General features: G+C 42.3%; 2 protein-coding genes and 1 non-coding gene across 3 annotated transcripts; 2 read left to right on the top strand and 1 right to left on the bottom strand.

The window, feature by feature from the left end:
- Window positions 1-1,159: 1,159 nt before the first annotated feature.
- Window positions 1,160-6,518, top strand: LOC128491572 (extracellular calcium-sensing receptor-like). The gene is made up of 6 exons (XM_053463891.1): window positions 1,160-1,356; window positions 1,535-1,826; window positions 2,797-3,627; window positions 5,009-5,236; window positions 5,396-5,519; window positions 5,599-6,518. Exons 1-6 carry the CDS (start codon window positions 1,160-1,162, stop codon window positions 6,516-6,518), a joined length of 2,592 nt encoding a protein of 863 aa, XP_053319866.1.
- A 588-nt stretch (window positions 6,519-7,106) lies between these two features.
- Window positions 7,107-7,180, bottom strand: TRNAI-AAU (transfer RNA isoleucine (anticodon AAU)). Its single transcript has one exon. It is a non-coding gene; the product is annotated as a tRNA-Ile (tRNA).
- A 6,089-nt stretch (window positions 7,181-13,269) lies between these two features.
- LOC128491573 (extracellular calcium-sensing receptor-like) lies at window positions 13,270-19,470 on the top strand. The gene is made up of 5 exons (XM_053463892.1): window positions 13,270-13,527; window positions 15,189-16,019; window positions 17,655-17,876; window positions 18,325-18,448; window positions 18,563-19,470. Exons 1-5 carry the CDS (start codon window positions 13,270-13,272, stop codon window positions 19,468-19,470), a joined length of 2,343 nt encoding a protein of 780 aa, XP_053319867.1.
- Window positions 19,471-20,145: the final 675 nt, after the last annotated feature.

Consider the following 20,145-nt stretch of genomic DNA (forward strand, 5'->3'; position numbering starts at 1 on the left):
CTGGGATGGGTAATTTTTCCATAATGGAAAAGCAATTGAAATCCCCGTACAGAAATTTACCGTACTCCTTCCAGTATAAAAAGAGCGTGCATTTAGTAACCGGTTGAGACGAGGACAGAATGAGGTAAGTGCAACTTGTCATCTCCATAATACAGACAACCACGTACGGAAGGGACATGACTCCTAAAAAAGTTATATTCATGTATTTTTCACTATATAATTTATGCCATATTTAACCACACATTCATACTAACACTCACATGGAACATGACTCCAGACATATACCAACACATAATGTTATATTTTTATATTGAGCAAGACGAGGTAATGAAAAAGCTACATAATACAAGTGGTTAGAAGATACCGATCCTTAATTAGCCAGTATTATAGTAATAGGGACCTGGGGATTCAATTAAAAGGTCAGGTTTGGAGGAGAGGGATGCGAATGGAAGCTATATATTATATAGGGCCATCATATTCTGCAGCATTGTACAATGGGAAATATATATATATATATATATATATATATACAGTATATATATATATATACTGTATATATACAGTATATATATATATATTTCCCATTGTACAATGCTGCAGTATATGATGGCTCAGTAAATATATATATATATATACTGAGTTTATACATGGATATTCATGTTTGTTATATGATCAGACTAAACATATCTCTATCCGGCACCTAAAACTTTATATCACCCCAGAACCTACGTTTTCTTTGACTGCCATTACAGCAATTGTATCGCTATAAAATGAAGTCATTTTTTTTCAAGACCATCTTGAAGAGACGTAATATGTCAGAGACTGAACATGAAAAACATTTCTATTTCAATATAATATTTGTCAGCTTGTACTTTTATCGCGTGCGGCGTCGTTAAAATGGGGAGATGGACGTTGTTAAAGGTAATGTCTCCCAGTCAATGCCTTAGTGTATAAAATGTATCCAGGTTCAAGGTACTTCCCCTCGGCACACAAAGGGTTAATGACTAATCTTTTGAACTGAATGGTAAAAGACTGACAGCCTCTCGTTTATTTTATTTTTTTCTAGATTCTGCGCTTAAAGTGTTTTGGCCCTAGAAGGTTCTGGGAGTATATTGGAATTCATAACCTTTGGCGGACCCTGGCATGCGAAGGGTGGGCAATGAGGACCATCGCCATGTTCTGGGTTCTACAGATAGTGACGGGCAGTGACCAGGACCGCAGACTGACCAGCATGGAGCTCACGGGGATGGAAATGAAGGGGGAAATCATTATCGGGGCTGTGTTACCTATACATGTGGACAAAAGTTACCCCAAAAATAACTACACCCAGAAACCTGCCCCGGCCGTCTGCAAAACGTGAGGAACCTTCTTGGATATAAAAAAAATGGATTCTGCTCCTGATGTAAAGACTCCTTAATCAGTCGTTGGTCTTGTCTTATATTCAGGAGCCGTATGTCTGTCCCATGCATGCTTTCTTTATTAAATTGTGTTTCTATGATTTATATCAATTGATTAACCCTTTTGATTACTCCAGATTTCGGTTCGAGAATTATCAGCGCGCCCAAGCGATAAGATTCACCGTGGAGGAGATCAACCAGGACCCGGATCTTTTACCCAACGTCACCCTGGGCTTTCGGGTCTTTGACTCCTGTACGGTTCTGCAGAGGGCAGTGACAGGAACGCTGCAGCTGCTGACCGGCCAGGGGCAACCTCAGCCGAATTACCACTGCCAACAAGATGCCCCTTTGGCGGCTATTATTGGCCACTCGGTGTCCACGTACTCAATCCTGATGGCTCATATCCTGGGGCTGTACCGATACCCGCAGGTAAGGCTATGTTACCTAAACAGGGTGCCAAAATAATTGGAACAAAAGAGAGAACCCTAGGACAGAGACTTACATGGAATATAAGGAAGCTTAACTTTGCTGAGAGGGTAGTAGATAAGTGGAACGGCCTCCCAGCAGAAGTAGTAGAGGCTAATACAATGAGGGAGTTTAAACACGCATATGACGCGACAGCAACTAATTGAGTCTTTATATCAGGAAAAATGGGCACATTGGGGGGGGGTGAGGCTGGTCTGCCGACAGATTCTGTGTTTCCAGTACAAAAATGAATGCAGTTACTAACCCCCCCATGAATGTAACATGAGTCACTATCTCGTCTAAATAGCTGGTTTTGATACTTTCCAACAAAACCACCGATTTTCACTTCACCTTTTTACTTCAATTCAATGGAAAAATCAAGGTCTTGTTTTTTTTTTAATTTTTACAATAATGATTTTTCTTAACCAACATAGAGGAACCATTTCCTACAATTGTAAATAAAATGATTTGCAAAGAACAAGAGGTCATCGATTTAGACTTTTCACCTAAAGCAGTGAAAATAGTTCCGTAGAGTAACAACAAGATGTAGAATTCACCACCGATGTTTGATAGACGCCTTTCAATATGAGCTGGGTGATTTTTCACAAAGAAGCCAGACATATGATGGGTTATAAGGACAGGATTAGTTATAGATTGTTTGTCCAGTGAGAAGACATTCTGGAGACAATTCTGGAGTCCCCATTTTGAGACGCAACTGGAAATCACCAGCATGGTTGAACTTGATGGACCTAAATCCCGGTGTTACTATATTACATCCAGGTAGCCTGGAAGCACCAAGGTATCAAAATTAATGGATTTTGCTATAAAAATATTTGTGAATAATTTCAATCTATCCTAATCTGCAGGATTATTTTAGACAAAGTCATGGTAATAAAATATTTTAAATACAAAATCCCTATACATTTTTCAACAGATCAGCCATTTCTCCACCAGCTCTCTGCTCAGCGATCGGACACAGTTCCGTTCCTTCTTCAGGACTGTCCCCAGCGACACCTTCCAGTCCCGAGGCCTGGCCCAGCTAGTGTTGCATTTTGGATGGAACTGGGTGGGTCTGGTAGCCATTGATAATGATTATGGTCAGCAGGGCATACAGATGATCAAACGGGATATCCTAAAGGCTGGTGCATGCGTGGCCTTCACAGAGAACATTATGATAAGCCAACAAGATCGCAATGCTCCTCATATCGCTCGTGTTATTAAGGAGTCAACAGCCAAGGTAGTGGTTTTCTTCTCAACTGACATAGACTTGGTCCATATTCTGGATGAAATGTTGAAACAAAACGTGACAGGAAAGATATGGGTGGCCAGTGAAGCTTGGGCTACCTCTCCCTTCCTAGCGGTGGAAAAATACTCCAGATTTCTCTCTGGCACTATTGGATTTGCCCTTCACAGTGGAACCATGTCAGGTTTTAGAGAATTTCTCAACAGCATCCACCCTTCCATGTCTGTAGGAAGAGAATGGGTGAGACTATTTTGGGAAGAAGCTTTTGGTTGTAAATTTCTGGATGACATAAACATTACCAACTCCCAAACACCGCCAATAAGAGAATGCACAGGATCTGAAAATCTTCAAAGCCTCCAGAACAATTACAACGATGTCTCTGGCTTAAGGGTCACCTACAATGTGTACACAGCAGTTCGTGTTGTCGCTAAAGCGCTACAAGATTTGAACATGTGCAAAAATGGAGAAGGTCCATTTTCTAATGGAACATGTGCCAGTCTTTTGAACTTCAAGCCGTGGCAGGTGGGTACCTTACCATAAAAACAATATATATCGAGGTGCTCATGAAAATTTAAACTACAACACATACAAATGGTTAATAGGCAGCTGCCTGAAAACATTACATTTTGTAAAAACTAGAAATAGCAGACTAAATTAAAACTAAATTTAATCTGATGCAAGTGATACATTTGGTGGCAGCTCACCATTAAGGTTGTTACTCTGTTGGATTCTGGCTTCACAGTCTTCAAAGAAGAACATAGGAGAAGAAAGGTGAGTTCAGGTCAGGACACTAATTAGCTAAGCATTTTTTGGTTACACATGCCAGAACTCAGTTCTACTGGGTAAAATAGTCCCTTTCTTCTAGAGGAGGGGTCCCCAACCACCGGGCCGCGGACCGGTACCGGTACCGGTCCGTGGCCTATAAGCAACTGGGCCGCACGATAGGGCGACCAGAAATCAGTGGCTTCAAACGCCGTCCTTTTTTTTGACGCGGAGGAGAGAGGGGCGCCGAGCAGTCGCTCATGAAGTTTTCAGCAACCGCTTGGCACCCCTCAGTCTCTTCCGCGATGCTTCTAGCTCGGTCACGGTGCCGGCATTTCATGCTAAGTGCCAGAATATGACATAATATTCCGGCGCTCAGCAGTGAAGCAGCACGCGCCGCGGCAGAGCAGGGAGACATAAGCCTCTCTCTCTCCCAACGTAGGACTCCTGGACGTTAAAGTGAACTTTAAAGGGGGAGAGGGTAGGTAGCGAGAAGGGGAGGAGAGGGGGTAGATAGTGAGAAAGGAGGGGAGAGAGTGTAGATAGTGAGAAAGGGGGGAGAGGGTAGATAGTGACAAAAGGGCGGAGAGGAGGGAGGGAGATAGTGAGAAGAGAAGGGGGTAGTAAGAATATTTAAATAAATAAAGAGTAAAAATGAGTGAGAGAATGAAAGTGGAGTATTATAAATAATAAATATATTAATAATAATATTAATAGATAAATAGATAGATAGATAGATAGATAGATAGATAATAAATATATTAATAATAATAATAGAAGTAAAATGCACAATAAATGTAATGCACTTGAATCAAACCCAAAACACCCCGGTCTGTGGAAAAATTGTCTTCCACAAAACCGGTCCCTGGTGCCAAAAAGGTTCTAGAGGACGTACTTGCCAGCTTTAGCTCTTTATTACATTCACTTAAATGGGCCCCATATTTTTTAAGCATATATGCTGTGCATGCTCACCTCCAGGAGGCAGAGGACTTCTGCCTTGCGGTCTGGCAGGCTGAACATGAGGACGCCGCCAGGAGCCAGGCAGGACATGGTGACAGCCACGACAGAATCTAATGTTTTGATTGGGTTTTCTTAAAATCCTCAGTGAATTATCTTTTTTGCTGGTTAACTTTTCACACAGCTTCTACATTACATGAAGAAAGTGCGTCTGGTAGAAAGCAGTGGCCGAGAACTCTTTTTTAATGAGAACGGGGACCCCACGGCGGTGTATGACATTGTGAATTGGCAGCTGGGCCCAAAGGGAAGAATCAGACAGGTGAAAGTGGGCAGCTATGACACCAGCGCCGACACCGAGAGCATTTTCACTATTGATACCAACGTTGTGCAGTGGGGAACTGGTGGGAAAGAGGTATGATATTTCCTATGAGGTGGCCCTATAAAGGCGTTGAAAATATCTCTAAAGCCATCCTTCTCGACATGTGAAGAGATCTTTTTGTAAAGACATGGGGTTTGTGCAACCACACTATTGAGTATCACAACAGATATCATATAATTCTTATTGTTTTAGGTCCCAGTCTCAGTTTGCAGCCAAAGCTGTCCTCCGGGGTTCAGAAAGGCTTCCATAAATGGACAACCTGTGTGTTGCTTTCAGTGCATCCCCTGCCCAAGTGGTGAAATTTCTAACCAAACAGGTAAAAAACTGTGACAGATATAGTAAATCCTGAAGAAGGACTAGCTATATTTCTAACTACTTTGCTTCTGTTTTTTTAGACTCACTGGATTGCTCTAAATGCCCATGGGATATGTGGCCAAATGTCCAACAAAGCAGTTGCATCCCAAAGACCAGAGAATTTCTATCATATGAAGACCCTTTGGGTGCAACCCTGGCTGCTACCAGCACGTCCTCGTCATTAGTCCCCTTTGCAGTCCTTGTGCTTTTTATCCATTATAAAACTACTCCTATTGTTCGAGCCAACAACTATTCTCTTAGTTGCCTCCTGCTTGTGTCTTTGTCCTTCTGCTTCCTCTGCTCTTTGGCATTCATTGGCTACCCCCAAACTGAGAAGTGTCTTTTGCGTCAGGTCACCTTTGGCATTGTTTTTGCCCTCTGCGTCTCCTGCATTTTGGCCAAAACTGTGATGGTAGTTTTTGCCTTCAGAGCTACTAGACCAGGAAGCAGTCTGAAGAAATGGACCAACCCACTGGTGTCTTATGTCATTGTGGCTTCATGCATCATTATCCAGACTTTCCTCTGTATCTTGTGGGTTTTTCTCTCACCTCCTTTCCTAGAACACAACATCAAAATCAAACCTGGGATAATTGTAATTGAGTGTAATGAAGGATCTCCTGTTGCCTTTTGGTGCATGCTGGGGTATCTTGGTCTCCTGGCTACCGTCAGTTTCATTGTTGCGTTCCTGGCCCGGCGACTCCCAGACAGCTTCAATGAGGCTAAGTTTATCACCTTCAGCATGTTGGCCTTCCTCAGTGTCTGGGTATCCTACATACCGGCTTCTCTTAGTGCCAGAGGCAAATATACTGTGGCCATGGAGATCTTCGCCATCCAGTCCTCTAGTTGGGCTCTGGTGATATGTATGTTTGCCCCCAAATGTTTTATTATATTATTCAAACCCAACATGAATTCAAGAGACCATCTCATGGGGAAAGAGAAAACCCAAGTCAAAAAGTTTTAAGGACGAGTCAATAATTCAGAAGGACTATGACTACAAAAGCTTCACAATATCTGCATTTCATAATTTGTGAATCTACAATATATTAATAGTCATTGATAGCCACACCAGGATTTCTGACATGCTTCAGTGCAACATAACATTAACTGTTTGATCAGATGTACATTAAAGAAATTCTTAAGTTATAACATGCTTACAGGCTTAAAAAATAGCTTTTCTAACAACCCAGTAGATGGCAATAATATAAAAGTTGCACCAAATGTGCCTACAGAGTGTAGTTATGCAGTGGACCACAGCTAATCAGAGCTATCATCAAGAATACAGATAATACAGAAGTCGTTCCCTGTTCTCGTCCATGTTCTGTCCAGATATCCGTGGGTTTCATTACTGCCACTCTGTGCAACCCCTTGCCGGGTTGCTGTCATTGTTATATCGTTGTGTAGATTCTACAAAGACAACATACCTTTCAGTACCTTTGCTGGTACTGATTCATTTTGTAGACTGTGTTTTTATCATAATATTACAAGTTGTAAATTTGAAATGAGAATTGAAAGGAGCTACCTGTATAATAAATAAATAAAAAAAACATCCTGGCCCGTACGGGGATCGAACCCGCGACCTTGGCGTTATTAGCACCACGCTCTAACCAACTGAGCTAACCGGCCATGTGCTGCTAGCTCTAAAGCCATGTGTCCATACCTACAAGTAGTTACATCAGCACAATTTTCCACAAAGCATAATAAGGATTTAGATGGTCAGTGAAGTCATATTTTAGTAAAAAAATCACCGTAAAGCAAGGTACAGTAAATTTACAAAATGTGGGCACCAGCCAATGAATTTTGTTTCTGAATTAAAAATGCCCCTAATTTTCGGCCAAACCTTGCCAAGCCAAATGACCCGATGAAGCTGGGACCAAACACACCTTACAACATGCTTGATAAGCACTACTCAGTCTTTCCCAAAATCCATGGCATAGGACTGTATAGAAAGTCCCAAATCCCTGCCAGTAAAGCTGGGCAAAAAGTGAAAGTTAAAAAAAACCTTACAATTTCTTCTGGCTACTGACACCTCTATAAAAATGTCTGTTGTGGACAATGATGGTTTTGCAAAATGCATAAAAATAAGCACGGAATATCCAGTTTAGGTACAAATACTGCTAATGTCACACTATGGACCCCTGGTGGTTGTAAGTGGGATAACAGGTTATTCCACACAAAGAAAGATCTCTATGTGATTCTGCATGTTTTTCTGTGATGGTCTAAAAAAGGTACACAGCTTAACTAAGACTCCATCTTCTATTGGACCAAAAATGGCTCCAAAAGAAAATACTTTTAGGCAAAATACGTATATTCAATATATTTTTTTGCAAGGTCCCAACTGGCCATGTGTGACTCACTCTATGGTCACAAGTACATACAGAGACAGGCCCCGGCCGGACAGTTTGCTCATTATGTTAACATTAGTGGTTGCAGTGGACAATATGTGAATTAGTATACATGGGAACTTCTCAGCTCCGGCTACCCGGAGCCTTCTCTTGCAGGAGGCGGCCAGGTCTGCACAGTGACAGCAGCGGGAAGCACCCCCATTTAATGGAAAAAATGAGCGGAGAGCGGGGCGTGTCAAGACCCCGCTCCCGCAACCCGGAATTCGGGTCTTGACCCGGAGAACCGGAGGAGCAGCGCTCATATGACAATCTCCAGGTCAAACCTGGAGAGTTCTCAGGTATGTGAATTAGTATGCAAAAAACAAAAACTGTCTGCGCTTCTTACCCTAATAAAGTTGGCAACAAATATATAAACATAATATAAATGAGAGGTTTTGGTTATATGAATTGGCCAAAGCATAATTAAGCTCACCCGCCACGTCAAGGCGCACTCTCAATAGGGTGAGAACCTACTCTCACCTCCTACATAGTGGGCACACAAAGCAGTTTATACGGCTACCAAAACCTTATTAATGTGTTGGGGGAGGTGCAATTAAACCTCCTCCCTATTAACCCCTGGACAGCAAGCTGCAACCAGACTGATGAGGAGCCAACAACCTCAAATATGTGCAAACAGGGAAAAAAAAAAATGTCGGTGCGCTAAGCTAGTCTCAGGCTCAAATAATACAAATGTGTAATACGAGGCCTACCAAACAGGTGTAAGCATGCTGCAAAAACAGTGTGTTGGCTGTACAATGTATACAAAAAACAAAAACCGTCTGCGCTTCTTACCCTAATAAAGTTGGCAACAAATATATAAACATAATATAAATGAGAGGCTGTGACTAGCTTAGCGCACCGACATTTTTTCTTTTCCATGTGAATTAGTATGACCATATTGTGGTAGGGACTATGGTTTGAGCACTTCCCACTGACCCTGGTGTGCAATCGAACCCTTTACCAATGAAAACACGGAAATAACGAATACATATTCCAGAAGCAGACAAAGGACCAATTAACGAGTTGGGTTGTTGAAAATAAACACAGCATGTTTTTTGCAAAATATTTTGATATTAAATAAAAAAGTGGAGTTGGAAGAGGTATTAAAAGGTATTTCGTATCTGGTCATACAGTAAATACAATGCTTAGCTGCTAAAACAAAGGTTTATTTGTTTGGGTTCTATCTCAGGCAGCTTTATTACATGGATTGCGGTACATGCGAGAAGTTGCTTATTGCATTAGTTGGAAACTCAGGGTTTGCTCATTTAGGAAGTTCTTAGGTCTTCTTATTGTGCTTATTGCATTTGTCATTATGATAACATGGAGACCTCCGGGTCTCGGGGTCACCACGAAGAAACTCTGGGTCGCGGGAGCGGCGTCACGGAATGCCCTACTCCCCACTTCCCCTGCAACCATGACCAGTTCTCCAGCGTGTACGGCTAGCCCTGACGTTAGTGGGACGGCCCACCTATGTCAGCAGACCACGCACTGATGTCAGCGGGACCGCCCACCTATATGTATAGAGGTACAATACAAAATGGAGGGTGAGCCCATGTGACTGCCCTAGTGGATGGGGCCAGTAGGACTGAACAAACTTTATTGTAACACACAGACACTAACGTTTACACTAGATAATATTGGCCTGGCTAATAACAAACAAGTTTATGTGAACAATGAGAACATGGCAGAAATTACTAGTTATACCTGGTTATGGAAAAAAAACATTTTAAAAGAATACACTTGCCCAAACTTACCTGAGCTGAACTCATACACGATAGATTAGGGGGATGGGCTACCTGAAGCTACCTAGCCACGCATGAGGGCAGGGCTGGCTGTGACAGGGGTGGGGCTATTGAGCACAGTAACATATTTACACACATACACACTGTAACATACTTACACACAGTGTAAGTCCTCACATGCTGCCTGCGTCTGAGCACTGGGAAAATAAACCATATCCCAGCTCTCAGATTTAGTGAGTGTGCTGGGACGGAGGGAGTGTGGCCTGCAGGCCCAGTGGTATGCTTGGCTTAAAAGGAGAAGCTTGGCATTGGGGCCCCATTTAGAGAAGGGACACCCTTGCAATGGCGCTACTTTGGGGGCTTCTGTTACCCCAGTACTTCCCAGGGCAGTCTACCCAGTCTACTCTCCCCCTTCTAAGGAAGTGGATTTGCTAGGGGTAATTCCTAGGAGTAATTCAAAGACAAGGGTAATTCTTTATTAAAGGGGTGGAGAGGCTGACCCCCACAACACTGCACAAAGGACAGGAACCTCTGGCCAATCTGCATGAGATGAGGTAGTTCGTGAAACCCATTGAGGGTCAAGATAAATGTGTCTCAAGTTGCAAGCTAAGGTCAACTCACAAAAACTTAACTGCACTCACCTGGAGCAGGAGCAAGTGAATGCAGTCATGGGTTCTTCAGACTGTTTAGTAAATAAATCCTTCAACCTGCAGTAGGTTCACCTTAGTGAATTCTTAAGCCCAGTATAAGTGAAGTGAATGAAATTTGAGAGTTAGAAAGGACCTGCTCTCGAAGAAAGGATCATAACGAGGGATTTCTACATTCTGACATAAATGGCATTATTAACAATAAACTGAATCCAGCCTACAGAAATCCAATCTCAAACACTGCATATGATGAAAAATATGATTATGATACAAGGGTTTTCGGAAAAAGAAATTAGATCCTCTATCCCTAGAACCTCCAAGTAGGTTCATATAGATTTGGCTGGTATTACGCATTTAGGGCAACCCAGGTGGAATGCATTCCTATACATTTTAACACCCCAGAACTGAAAGAGTTAAGCGTGGTTTTACCTTCCCAACAGTTAACTGCTTGGGTGGGAAGTCAAACTGCCAGGTGTAATTGTCAAGCCTAGGAGAGTAATTGTGAGTGTTTGAAACCCTCAAGGATCTCCATACAGCTGGGAATTCCCATATGTGCAGCAATTATTGTGTTTGTAAAGACAGTGGCGTCGGGGACTATATATACATGGACATTTTCAATTCCGGCACGGGAATATCATATCTGATGGCACATGGTGAACATGCGTATGGTATAGTCATTTCGTCTGGTGCCTTCTCAGTGCCTCGCTCTCTGACATTAACCTTGATCTACGAGGTTCTACCATTTCTTTAACTCGGAATTCGGTCGGTGACCATTCTGTCTCTGAACATTCTACATCTAACTCTTTTGTGACAACAACACCTCTTATTATGAATCATTTTTCAAGTGCCACCACTGTCTGTAGCCATAAACACACATAAAATATGAATTATTTGTGAGCTGGAGCACAGTGAGAACCTGGCAGAAGCTCAATTGAACGAGCAGGTGTTCGGTGTATCCCTCCCAGTGTGTATGTCCAGAAGTCTGCCTCGCACACTAATGACATCACTATATCACTTTAAAGTAGTGGTCCATGGTTTTAATTTTTGTTTCTGTTAAGATGTCCGTGTGATTTCTTCAAATTTGAAAGCACATTTCCAGTATAACTTCCCATACACAGTGACAGGACAGGAACAAGATGGACAGAGGTGACCTTCAGACGTTTCTTCTGCTAACCTGTCATTGAAAGTACCTGCTAAAAATTTTGCCACCTAAATGTATTCTAACCATTTGCCTTGTTGTGGAACGCTTACTGGAATACAATCGTGAGTACTGTATTTCGTTTGTGGTAGATTTACAGTTTTATTTGCCCCGTATTTTAGAACAACAGAGTCTAGACAATACAAAAAGTATAAAATAGCACGACAGGTACCTACATTTTTTTCCTACAGTCCGTGGTCTAAATTACTCATGTTTTATCTAGTGTATGTGTTATTAAACTTGAGATTCCATAGTATGTTTAAGTAATTGTTTAGTTGTAACAGGACAGGGGGGTAATGCCAATGAGGTCCATGCCTTGTTGAGCTTCCATTTCGAGAAGGTTTGAGCTGGACCTTTATTATTATTTATTGATTTATATATCATATTCTGCAGCGCTGTACAATGGGATAATGTTTGTGGATATCTTTATAAAGTCATTTTTAGGATTGAATTATAGATTATAGAGGGCCAACTCAATCCTTCCAGCAGGAGAAGCTCACTGGTGTTAGTCCTTCATTAAATAAGCAGGATAAAATGGCTAACTCTCCCGCACGAAAGCATACTGTAGGCTCATTTATTTTATCTAAGATACTTAAATTCCTGGAAAACCTGCCATAGTGTCCTTGATAATGAAAGCACAGGTAATGTAGATGATGGCAACTTCTCATTGTTTTATTTTTTGATGTTCACAGGTTTTTCTGGCCATATGACACCATGATTCGTTTTCTGTATAAGGCACTTTGGCAAGTCTTCTTGTCTCATCTTATTCATGCGTTTTTTTCCAAAGAGACTCCATGTAGCCTCCATGTTTCAGAGCTCACAGGGATGACCCAACCTGGGGATGTGATGATTGGAGTTCTGTTGCCATTACATATGGCTAAGGTCCAAAAAGATGTCTTCTTCAATGAGAGGCCACCAAGTCCCACCTGTACAATGTAAGGGGGTGGTGATGCTATTTCCTTAATATGTCTGAGCGTTGTATTTGGGTACCAGACATCTCTCTCAATGTCCTTTAAATGAGACCTGTGAGGTATTTGGATGCGTGTATTATGAACAAGGATTTCTTTGTTGTTTTCCCAACATGTTCTTTACGTTACATTCTATTTCTGGCTCACTGGCTCGGAAATCCACTCCCCACAGTGAATAATCATCCAATGCATTGGCCAAATAGCTGTAACTCCACCGTGTGCTCTACTGTGGGTGGGTTATCATTGAGGTCAGGTGCTTAAGAGGTAAGGAAAGTGTTATGCATTGATGCCCACAGGGGCCAAAATGGGCCATAGTGGGCCCTCACTGGAATGCTGAGTAGGGCCAGGCCATTTGTTGTGTAGGGCCAGGCCATTTGTTGTGTAGTTTATCCCACCCTCCTTCCCTATTGTTTGTGCTGTTGGGTGGGCGATTCATTTTGTCACAGCCGGAGACAGGAGGTTCGTTTTGTCACATGCCAGCTTACCAGGCATCTAGGGGGTGGATGCTCCGGGGGAGTGCATTTGGTGGCATTTCGGTGGCAGGTTCCTTGCTGGTGGTGATCGTAGCCTCGGGTCTTGAGTTGGGCATCCTGGTATGTCCTCCCCTGTGTTGGTGGCACCTGGATAGCCTCGTAAGCTTAAGCTTAGGTTGTTTGTCGACTTTACTGTTGATTTTATTATTTTCTTTCCAATGTTTAAAATACTCCCTAACAATGTACTTATTCTCCCGACTTTGCTCAAGGTTCCACTTTGAAAGCTATCAGCAGCTTGAAGCCATGAGATACGCCCTGAAGGAGATCAATGAAAATCCAGATGTCCTCCTCAACATAACTCTTGGTTTTCAAGCATACGATTCTTGTGACGATCTAAAGACTGACTTAGAAGGGACTCTACAAATAGTGACGGGATATGACAGAGCTATCCCCAATTACAGATGTCTTGGGCATGTTCCTCTCAGCTCCATAATTGGACCTGCTAAGTCCACTCATTCAATCCTCCTGGCTCACATTTTAGGCGTCTATAATTATCCGCAGGTAACGTCTCATTCTTCAGAAACATGAGACATTCTGATTAAAAAAATGCTTTCATATCTTTAAATGTTTTGGTGGGTCGGTTACTTCTATGGGTTAATTATTTTAAAAAATGCTGATCTTAAATTCCAGACTCTTTTTTTGTTTTTTTTTTTACCGGTGAACTTCTTGAGACAATGTTACAGCATTACACTACAATATGTAAGTAGGGCTTTAATAACATATTATACATATAGAGAGAGAGAGACAGATTTATACAATTTGACTTTTTCAAGCTGAGGGCCAGTAGGTCCCTTTCCTGAAGCCTAAAAAGCACATCTCTCTAAGGCTCAGGAACAGCATATATGATATACACTGTGCAAAACATACATTCTACCCCCCAAAAAAATACAAATCAAAAGCCCATCTCCCAGGTAGAGCCCTCTCTGACCTACGCTTTTCTGGCCCAGACCAACCAGCCTAAATGTCTGCAAGCTTAAGCCACTCTGCCAGATCCAGCTAAGTCAGGCTCTGGGAAACCTTTTTTTGGACAAAACAGAAGTCCAGGCAGGTTATGCCCCCTTGGCTCAAGGACCATCTTACAGAGACTCACCTTGCCCTGAGCATAGGAGAACTTTGATTCTGCAGGCCCAAGGGAGTTGGAACGTCCATCCAATGCCCATGTTGAACGTTACGTCAAAGTCATGGATTGGAAAATCAAAGTCCATCATGGAACCCTCCCTGGAGCTGTATAGTGAACATCACATTTCAAATACAGGACTCTTGGGTTTGACTTGGAACTTATAAGATAATTGTACCAACCAACAATAGAACCAGTTATGTTTAGATATGGACACTGATCGATACCAAGGCAACAGTTATGGCAGGTTACATAATTCTTAGTTCCATAGTTATCTTTGTAAGATTTGTATTCTGTAGCCTTGAACTGGTGGACTAAAAGAAAAAGCCTTACGACCACATTGAGGGTGGCTGCTCTGGAGTAACGCATACGCGTGTTCCGGTTAGTAGAGGAACCTAACGAGATTCCTAAATTGGCCCTGAAATACCATTACATAAGTTATGGTGAGTAAAGGTGATGGCAAACCCTTCCACTTAAAATTAAGAGGGTAGTAGAAGCATCATTATTAAACACTCATCTACAGACACCAGCAGGCTTGTTTTTTCCCCTCAGAAATCTCATGGTGCTGCCACAACCACAAGGGATTCTGGGTAGGCGCATGCAAATAAGGTCAACAATGATCACATTTTGCCTCCATATCCACTTTATATATGGAACCCTTGAAAGTAATCGCCCGCTGTATAAGACAGCCTTTAGACAAAACTCAGGTAAGAGGTGCAGTAGCCAGATCCCCGCTCATGGACAGCTGTTTCACCCTTAATGGGACTCATCAGCATGAGGTTGTGATACCGGCTTAATACCTTAATTGGCCCTGAGCACTGAAAACCTGGAAAAATAAATAATAATAATAATAATAAAGGACTGACCTCCACAGGTTGTTATGGACACCAATTAATTCACAGCCAACACAAAGTGATGACATGTTACATATTTCTCTTTTCTATTCTTATTATGAAAAAAAATCGTATTTTGAAGCCTTGACATCAATTATGTCGGTTATGTATTCATGAAACACATTTAATACTCTACTTTATTTCCCCAACAGATCAGTCATTTCTCAACCAGTGCCCTGCTGAGCGACCGGACTCAGTTTCCCTCGTTCTTCAGGACCGTCCCCAGCGATACCTTCCAATCTAAGGGACTTGCTCATCTAGTGTTGCATTTGGGTTGGACCTGGATTGGACTATTAGCTGTAGACAATGATTATGGCCGGCAGGGAATTCAGCTAGTCAGACAAGAGATAATCAAGGCTGGAGCGTGCGTGGCCTTCAGTGAGAACATACTTACAAACCATCCAGATCACAATGCTCCTCATATAGTCAAAGTGATGAAGGCATCAACAGCCAAGGTTATAGTTATCTATGCAGCTGATATTGAATTGCTTCCCATTCTGGATGAGATGTTGAGACAGAATGTGACACAGAAGACATTAGTGGCCAGTGAAGCTTGGTCCACATCCACCCTACGCTCCCTGGGAAAATTTTCCACTCTCCTCTCTGGAACAATAGGTCTAACCCTCCACAGTGGGACAATTCCAGGACTAAGGGAGTTCCTCAACAAGATCCATCCTTCTATCTCATCGGGAAGAGATTGGGTAAAGATATTTTGGGAGTTAGCATTCAGCTGCAGATTTGCTACTGGCACAAACCAAACAGGTGATTTGGCTTCTTCTGTAAAAGAATGCACTGGATCGGAAGTCCTTGATGACACAGAGAATAGTTTCAACGACGTATCTAGTTTAAGAGCCACTTATAGTGTCTACACCGCAGTACAGGTTGTGGCCCAAGCTTTGGAAAATCTAAAAAACTGCAAAGATGGGGAAGGTCCGTTCCACAAAGGATCATGTGCAAGCATTTGGAATTTCAAGCCATGGCAGGTAATATTTTCATAACGACTGGTACAGGAATAAGGCAAGAATCAGCCCAATCTAAATCAATATTACCCACATCACTCATAGGAAGCACGGGATAGGGACTCCAAATTATAAATAAAAACAAAATCATGCCAAATCGTGCTGTCATGAAATAGGTGGGCATTAAAAAGTGGTGTGTGCTTCTACGAGCAGTGCAACCGAGGTAGTTCCAAGGGTGAGCCTGGGTATTGTGGCACATGGGTGCAGCATTTCTTTGGTGCCTCATCATGCAAAAAAACCCAAAAATTTTTACATACTAAACACACATACATACTAACACCATACACTGACAGACACTCTAACATCATACGCAGACACACACACTCATGCTCACACACACGCATGCTAACACCAAATACTAACACACATCATACATTAAAGCACACACGTACACCAATAAGGAATGGTAAATAGGAAAAATTTAAAAAGAAAATGTTAGTAAAAAGATAAAAAATATATTGCAATACTCAATGAGTCAACCTGTCAGTCCCTGTTGATGCCACACTGACAGCTTTGGACGTAGAACCTATAGCTTATATTTCTAGCATCTCCTTAAATGAAGAGCCTTTTTGACCCTCCTGGCATTGAGCTACGTGGATCACTATTGTCACCTTATCTGAAAGCCTTTTTTTCTACTTCATACCAATGCCTTTAGGAAAATACACAAACACCATAAAGGTTTCCGCCAGAAGATGGTACAGACCAGGCATGGGCGCAGTTCTATACTAGCTTTGCGCCACAATAACTAGGTATACAGACCACAAGCATATGTACGATATATATAATAATTCCACTGTGCTAGTTCCTTGATGGGAGTTTCATGGCTGAAACCATGTTTGGTTAATCTATGGTTTCTATTTCTTCCAAATGGTAATATTTAATTCATCTCTACTATATAAAAAGAAAGGTATGGGAAAGGTATTAAATCATAGAGGATATCAGCTGGAGATCATTATGGATCTTCTGCACATCTGCTGCCTGAGAATGTTACCAGGCTCTGGGGCAAGCATTTTCCAGTTTTGGTTGCCCCCTTTTTCCCCTTCTCTGCTGGGTTACTGCGTCAGTAGTCCTTTCAAAGACCACCATAAGCAAGTAAACTTATTTAGTCGGAGGGAAATGCTAATTCTGGGCGACACTCTACTGTTAGGTAGATAGGTCGGTGAGGAAAACGTTTTAAGAAGTTCTTGTAAGGGGGTAATTTAGAAAGCCCTGAAGTTTTCACGTGTGAATATGTAGGAAGTGGAAAATGAGCCGTGATATGCAACTTAGAAAAAAATATATGGTTAAGTAAATAAGCGGCCAATTAGTGTCAGGAAAGCATCAGTATTAAAATCAATGGGGAATGCTTCTGTGCATGCATACAGGGGGTCTCATTAGATCCATGCCCCCCCACCCGTGGAACCTTTGCCGAGCCAGTATTGGAGCCAACTGGCGGTAGATATAAATGTATTTAGGGGATTCTGAAAAATGTGTACCTTTAAAATTGGAAAATAAACTTTTTAAGTCTGCTTACTGACACAAAACCAACAAAATCCTCCCCTAGACCCTTCGTCAGGTGATTGAAGGCCATAATCCCTCTTCATCTTTCCTGCTTTACAGCTGCTGTACTATATAAAGAAGGCGAGAGTCGCATTGAGCAGTGGCCGGCAAATCTACTTTGACAGAAATGGAGACCCTCCTGCAGTCTATGACATCGTGAACTGGCAGCTGAACCCAAGTGGGGGCATAAGATACGTTAAGGTTGGCCGGTATGACATGGCCTCCACCCAAATCTTCACTATCAACACAAGTGCCGTGGTGTGGAATTCTGGAGATCGACAGGTGCTAACATAATGCTTCTCTTAAACCAAATTGTTGCACGTGGGTAACATGCAGGTTCTCATATGTTCATATTCAGCTTGGTCAGTCTTCGTTTTAGACAGCACATCTCTGTGCCCTTCTCTCCTCCCATGATGTTCTCTTTACTAGGAACTCCTCTTCTATTGTCCCAATTTGTATAGAAACAACTGAAAACTTTTAATCTTTTTAATGTCTTACTGACATAAATCGCTATCGATAGGTAACATTTAAACTCTTGATAAAACCCCCCCCTTTTGTCATAAATACCAGGTTTTGTTAACTTTTCCTGAAAGCCATTGTATTTTACACCTACATGGTACTTGTTAGATGTTTCCCTTATGGTAAGATAGCAAAGCACAAAGAGTCTAAGTTTACCTGCCGCTGGAATATGGAAAATCATGTACCAGAATATTTTATTATGTCTCCCCAGGTCCCTGTCTCGGTCTGCAGTCAGAGCTGTCCTCCTGGTTTCTGGAAGGCAGCTAAAAGGGGAGAACCTGTCTGCTGCTTCCAGTGTCTTCCTTGTCCTCATGGGGAGATCTCTAACAGCACAGGTATGGGTATGTTTAGGATTTTTTTTTGTTTTTGTTACCGGAGAAGATCATTTTGAAATAAAATATTATCGTATAGACATCAATGTTCACTGATTGTCTATCATTATTTTGCAGACTCAACCGAATGTATTAAATGTCCATGGGACACATGGCCAAATCCGGAGAAATCTATATGTCTCCAAAAACCCGTAGAGTATCTGTCCTATGAAGACCCACTGGGCAGAACGCTGTCTTCTACAAGTATTGTGTCCTCTTTGGTTCCATTTTTTGTTTTGAAGCTCTTCATACAGTTCAGGACAACACCCATCGTAAAAGCCAACAACTACTCCCTCAGTTGTCTTCTCCTGGTGTCTCTGTCCTTCTGCTTCCTCTGCTCCTTGTCATTTATTGGTTATCCCCAACCAGAAACATGTCTGCTGCGCCAAGTTGCATTTGGAGTGGTGTTTACGATCTGCATTTCTTGCATCTTGGCCAAAACAATCCTGGTGGTTTTAGCCTTCATGGCTACCAAACCTGGTAGTGCTCTTCAAAAGTGGACAAGTCCTTTAGTGTCCTACATGATCATTTCTATCTGCTCTCTTCTCCAGTTTATTTTGTGCATTGTTTGGTTGTCCATTGCGCCTCCCTTTCCAGTACAGGACCCTCAACCCAGAGTTATCATTCTCGACTGTAATCAAGGCTCACCCACAGCTTTCTGGAGCATGCTGGGGTATCTTGGTCTCCTGGCCTCCATCAGTTTCATTGTTGCTTTCCTGGCCAGGGGACTTCCAGATAGCTTCAATGAGGCCAAGTTTATCACATTCAGCATGTTGGCCTTCCTCAGTGTCTGGGTGTCTTTTATCCCAGCTTCCCTCAGTGCTCAGGGCAGGTACATTGTGGCCATGGAAATATTTGCCATCCTGGCTTCGAGCTGGGCTCTTCTTGCCTGCATGTTTGCTCCAAAATGTTTTATTATATTATGCAGACGCAGTACGAACTCTAGAGACAACCTGATCAAGAAATTCCAGAATTCATCTGAATAGATAGTAGTGATATTAAAATACAAAATAGATATTCAAAAAGTAAAAATATATTCTTATTGCCAACGGACAACCCTAACTTTTGTTTCCTTTATAAAGTTAATTAATGGTCTGTTTGCTTGATCAGAAATCCACCCCCCTTCACACAATAGGGTGACCACATTTTATTTTTGCCATTCAGGGACACACTTTGAAGCGGATGAGATCACACACAGGCGTATATTTTATATATATATATATATATATATATACACTGATTCACATATGCATACTGTCACACACACAAAAAACATTTTTATGTTATATATATATCTCACGTACACACTGATTTACATATACACACTAGAGCCCTGCGCGGGACTACTTTTTTAATCCCGCCCGCTCCCGCGGTTTTTAATCCCGCTCCCGCAATGTGGGTGTTCCGCTCCCGCCACATTTGTGGCCAATCCCGCCCGCTCCCGCCACATTTGTGGCCAATCATGCCCGCCTCCTTACCTGATTTCCCGCGCAGTCCCGCGCGGCTGCCCTCGAGTTGTTCCCTTACGGCGTCTCTTCTCTTGCTCCGCCCAGGAACAAGGCGGAGTCACAGGAAGTGACGTCACATCACGTGACTCCGTTTTGTTCCTGGGCGGAGCAAGCTAGGAGACGCTGTAAGGGAGCAGCAAGAAGGCAGCCTTG

The sequence above is a fragment of the Spea bombifrons genome, chromosome 4, assembly GCF_027358695.1.
Source record: "Spea bombifrons isolate aSpeBom1 chromosome 4, aSpeBom1.2.pri, whole genome shotgun sequence".
NCBI classification, from domain to species: domain Eukaryota; kingdom Metazoa; phylum Chordata; class Amphibia; order Anura; family Pelobatidae; genus Spea; species Spea bombifrons.